This window comes from Coregonus clupeaformis, chromosome 34 (genome assembly GCF_020615455.1).
Source record: "Coregonus clupeaformis isolate EN_2021a chromosome 34, ASM2061545v1, whole genome shotgun sequence".
Taxonomy (NCBI): domain Eukaryota; kingdom Metazoa; phylum Chordata; class Actinopteri; order Salmoniformes; family Salmonidae; genus Coregonus; species Coregonus clupeaformis.
The window spans coordinates 3,305,977-3,310,512 of record NC_059225.1 but is presented as its reverse complement, the minus strand read 5'-3'; the positions used below and the strand labels follow the sequence as shown (position 1 = coordinate 3,310,512).

Genomic DNA, 4,536 nt, shown 5'->3' with positions numbered 1-4,536 from the left:
GCTAGGTTTGCCATGTTGACTCACCAGCTAGACTATGCTAGGCTAGGGCTGCCATGTTGACTCACCAGCTAGGCTATGCTATGCTATGCTATGCTATGCTATGCTAGGCTATGCTAGGCTATGCTAGGCTAGGGCTGCCATGTCTGTTGACTCAACAGGGAGACTGGTGAGGACATGCAAAGTCACAGAACACACCTGGCCCACTGCTGTTTAGTACAGTGATGGAAAAAGTACCCAATTGTCATACTTGAGTAAAAGTAAAGATACCTTAATAGAAAATGACTCAAGTAAAAGTGAAAGTCACCTGGTAAAATACTACTTGAGTAAAAGTCTGAAAGTATTTGGTTTTAAATATACTTAAGTATCAAAAGTAAATGTAACTGCAAAAATATACTTATGTATCAAAAGTAAAAGTATAAATAATTTCAAATTGCTTATATTAAGCAAACCAAACGACACAATGTTATTGGTTTTTGTTTATCTACAGATAGCCAGGGGCACACTCCAACACTCAGACATCATTTACAAATGAACCATTTGTGTTTAGTGAGTCCGCCAGATCAGAGGCAGTAGGGATGACCAGGGATGTTCTCTTGATAAGTGTGTGAATTGGACCATTTTCCTGTCCTGCTAAGCATTCAGAATGTAACGAGTACTTTTGGGTGTCAGGGAAAATGTATGGAGTAAAAAGTACATTCTTTTCTTTAGGAATGTAGTGAAGTAAAAGTAAAAGTTGCCAAAAATATAAATAGTAAAGTAAAGTACAGATACCCCCCAAAACGACTTAAGTAGTACTTTAAAGTATTTTTACTTAAGTACTTTACACCCCTGGTTTAGTACAGGCGAAGACGACTGTTTTATAATATAAGAAGGTGGTTATTTTAGCCACATTGTGTGATGAGTAACCTTGCCCGAGAGCTAAAGACTGGTGTTAGCTCACACAGCTAAGAATCACATAGTACTGAGGATGGGTCTTTCTTTGCAAGGAGGTCAAACTGGGGTGAAGCGCAACAGAGATAGTTCAGTGAATCATGCTTGTGTGATGAGGAACCTTGCCTGAGACCTGGGCCCGTATCCTTAAAGATTCTGAGAATCCTCTCAGAGAGCTCCTAACTTAACCTAAAAATTCCTTGCCAGGAGTTTTAGCTTAGAAGTGATTCCAGAACATTTTCAGTGAACTCTGAGCCAGGAATGGATGAAAAATCCTATCTTAGTGAGGAGGTGTGGTTGACCCCGTTGCTAGGTATGAGTCATCATTTCAAAAGCTGTGATTGGTTGATCCTACAAGTTTGATGAAAATGAACTTTTGGTGATAATGAGCAAAGGATGTACCCTCAAATCAATAAACATAATTATACACTCTAATCTTATGCAGACTATAATTGTAAATAATATTTCACATTCAAGAAAATATCTGGAAAATGAATAGTAAGCTGTAGGGGTTATAGCCTAACATTAGAATCTAAAATATGTGAAAACTTAAGCTCATTACACCCTGTTCAAATAATGATTTGTGTCTCATTTGCTCATATTAATATCCTAGCTGGCATATTTTGTACTTTCACTTCCATATGGACCCCATTGAAAACAAGATGGCCTATCTCAAGGGGCTGTCCTTAATTAAGTAGAAATTGCAACGTTACAACTCAGTGTGAACTTAACGAGGGTAACACAGCTCAGCTTTTAACAATGTCTGTGATTGCTGGCTGGTCTATTTATGAAGGCTTGTTAACAAATATCCTACAAACACAGAAAATGGAGAAAAAAGGAATCGCAAGCCGAACTGGACTGAGGAGCAAGGTTTGTTGCTGGCCCAGTTGGTGAACGAACATAAAGGTATGTTACGAGGAAAATTTGGCCCAACTGTCACTAGCCAAGGCAAGAGGCGCGCCTGGGACACAATATCCCAAACAATCAATGCCTCTTTTCCACTGGTGGTGCGGACAGGCGACGATTGTGAGAAAAGGTGGTATGTGCTGCAGTCCAAGGCAAAAGATGAGATTGCAGCACACAAGCGGGAATCCTCACTCACAGGTGAGCAAAATACTATGGCCTACCACATAATCTGGCAATTTGCTCCTGCTGGCAAAGTTAATTTACATGCCTAAGTACTGTGTTCATTGACTGTTTCTTTCTAGGGGTGGACCACCTGCAAAGCGGCTGTCCCAGGTGGCCGACACTGTCTTTCAAGTCCTGGGACACTCTGAGGTCAGTGTCACCGGGCTGCCAACAGGCATTGACACGTCAATGATGCAGGCCCTTGAAATGCAGCAAAGGTAGGACACAGGGTTATTCATATCAACAGTGTTTATTCATTGCAGAAGCCATTTCATGTGTTATCCATGCTCATTGTATTAAATTAATTTAATCAAAACAATAATTAAACTAGGCCTATGTATTTCTGTAGCATGGAGCCATCACAAGAACCGGGCCCATCAAGTTTGCCGCCTGAACCATCTGCAGCTGCTACTCAGGATAGCCCGGCGGATCAAACACCATTCCCATCCGCAGCACCTGCTCCGTCAGCATCCCTGCAGGAGAGAAGATTGCAACTCACAATTGATGTGTTTGAACAACAAAAAAAAGTCCTTTCCCTTCAGGAGGAGTACTACCGCCTTAAAATTGAACACCTAAAAAATATACCATTTAGAGATTGTGTTCTGTGTCTTGCATTTAACAGTTGCAGGTGATGTGCAGTAAAACTGTGGTAGTTCTTAATACCATCACAAGTTCTCAAATGACATGGGGCTACAGCTTGCCTGAAATGTAAATTTGTGAAGTTTGCCCTGTAAGGCAGTCCACTCTGGGCTAGGTTCCCCTGTGGAATGTGAATATCTTCTTCACCACCATCCTCATCGTTGTCTCCATCCTCATCCTCATCGCCATCCTCCAGAGGTTCTGCAATCTGTCTAACCTTGCAAATATTGTGTAATATTGCACAGGCTATGATGAGTTTGCTGACTTTTTCAGGCCTCAGCCGCACCTCTCCGTGGAGAACATGAAAGCGCCTCTTAAGCTGGCCTATGCCACGCTCCACCACCGCTCTTGTTGTCTTGTGGGCCCTACAATAGAATACAGACCTTTAATTATTTGATGGAAATATTGCACTACTTGGATGCTCTAACATATTGCTTGCATTTCATTTCCATGATTTTTGTATTGTTTGGCTTACCTGTTATAGTTTAGTTGGGGCCCTTGGCGTGGCTGGAGGTAAGGTGTAAGGAGCCATGGTTTGCATGGGTAGCCACTGTCCCCTAACAAGTGGCAATTAGCTGGCACATAGCGTCTCTCAAAAAGCTGTCTGATGCCACTCTCGGAGAGCATTCTCGCATCATGTGTGGAGCCTGGCCATTTAGCCACAATGTCCAAAATCTTCCAGGCCGCATTGAACACTATTTGCACATTGATGCTGTGGAAATTCTTCCTGTTAACAAAGACAGCCTCGTCCTCTGATGGCGCAATTATTCTCACATGTGTTCCATCAATTACACCCACAACGCCAGGGAATCCTGCAATGTCCATAAATGCCCTTTTATGTGTGTGTAAAGTGCGGGCATCCAGCGGGAATGAAACAAATTGTGTCACAATATTAGGTTGTGACAAAGCTGTCAGTGTTTGGGTGATGACTCTGCTGACGGAGGATTGGGACAGACCCAAGTCATCACTGCTGCATTGTTGCATTTTCCCTGTTGCCAAATACCTCAGGGTAGTGATTACTTTCTTCTCCGGTGTAATAGCGTTGTGGCGTCGAGTTGGTGAAGTAATTGCATCTCTAAGGAGATCCACCACAAACATGATTCCTGCACGATCCAATCTGTAGCGTCTCAATAATTCCCTGTCATCCAGTGTTTGCAGGACATCTCTCCTGCCTCCTCTGTTGGCCATTTTGTGCAGCTGCTTAGGGTAACTCCTAAGCCACTAAAAGTCCTCTTCCCTGCTCTTAGCAGATCTCGCCTTAGGAGCCCTTTTAAGCGCTAGGACTCTTGAGGAATAGCTTTTATATTAACTGGGATTTTCGTGTCACTTTTAGGGGAAATTCTAAGAAAACGTCATGCCTCTGAGAATTTTCTTAGAATTTGGCCGCTAGGAGCCACTTTTTGCACAAAAATTCTTTAGAGATACGGGCCCTGAAGTCTTGAGTTAGCTCCCGGCTAACGCCCCTGATAGCAGGCTAACACATTCTTGTGGTGCGCAAGAGACTGAGGGTTGAATCCCGGTTGGTCACACATACAGCTATCAATTCCTCTACAATCTGAAAGCTGTCAAAGATACGGAGGCCATTGTGGTTATAATAGTTTCACCATTTGTTTTGGCTGATTGAAAGTCTCTGAACGACTCCTTTTAACATTCCTCTTCGTCCTTGAGACTAAACCTCAGAAGGCCAATGAAAGACTGAAAGGGGTTATGAACAGCTGCTGTTGAGAGGATCTCCACCAGGGGGTTTGGGTGATATTTCGGTGAGGGCTGAAGAGGTAAACAAAGCTGGGCACACAAGTAATCTCATCTTCGTTACCCAGTTGTAAACATGTGGCTCAT

The 4,536-nt window shown here is 42.9% G+C and overlaps 1 protein-coding gene across 2 annotated transcripts; it reads right to left on the bottom strand.

The window, feature by feature from the left end:
• Window positions 1-2,292: 2,292 nt before the first annotated feature.
• Window positions 2,293-3,885, bottom strand: LOC123482474 (putative nuclease HARBI1). 2 transcript variants are annotated; one of them, XM_045210329.1, is made up of 3 exons: window positions 3,173-3,885; window positions 2,760-3,062; window positions 2,293-2,531 (listed from the first exon to the last, which is right to left on the bottom strand). In XM_045210329.1, exons 1-3 carry the CDS (start codon window positions 3,883-3,885, stop codon window positions 2,489-2,491), a joined length of 1,059 nt encoding a protein of 352 aa, XP_045066264.1. In that variant the 3' UTR covers window positions 2,293-2,488. The 2 variants fall into 2 exon arrangements, with proteins under 2 accessions (XP_045066264.1, XP_045066263.1); XM_045210328.1 differs by having other exon boundaries at window positions 2,293-3,062.
• Window positions 3,886-4,536: the final 651 nt, after the last annotated feature.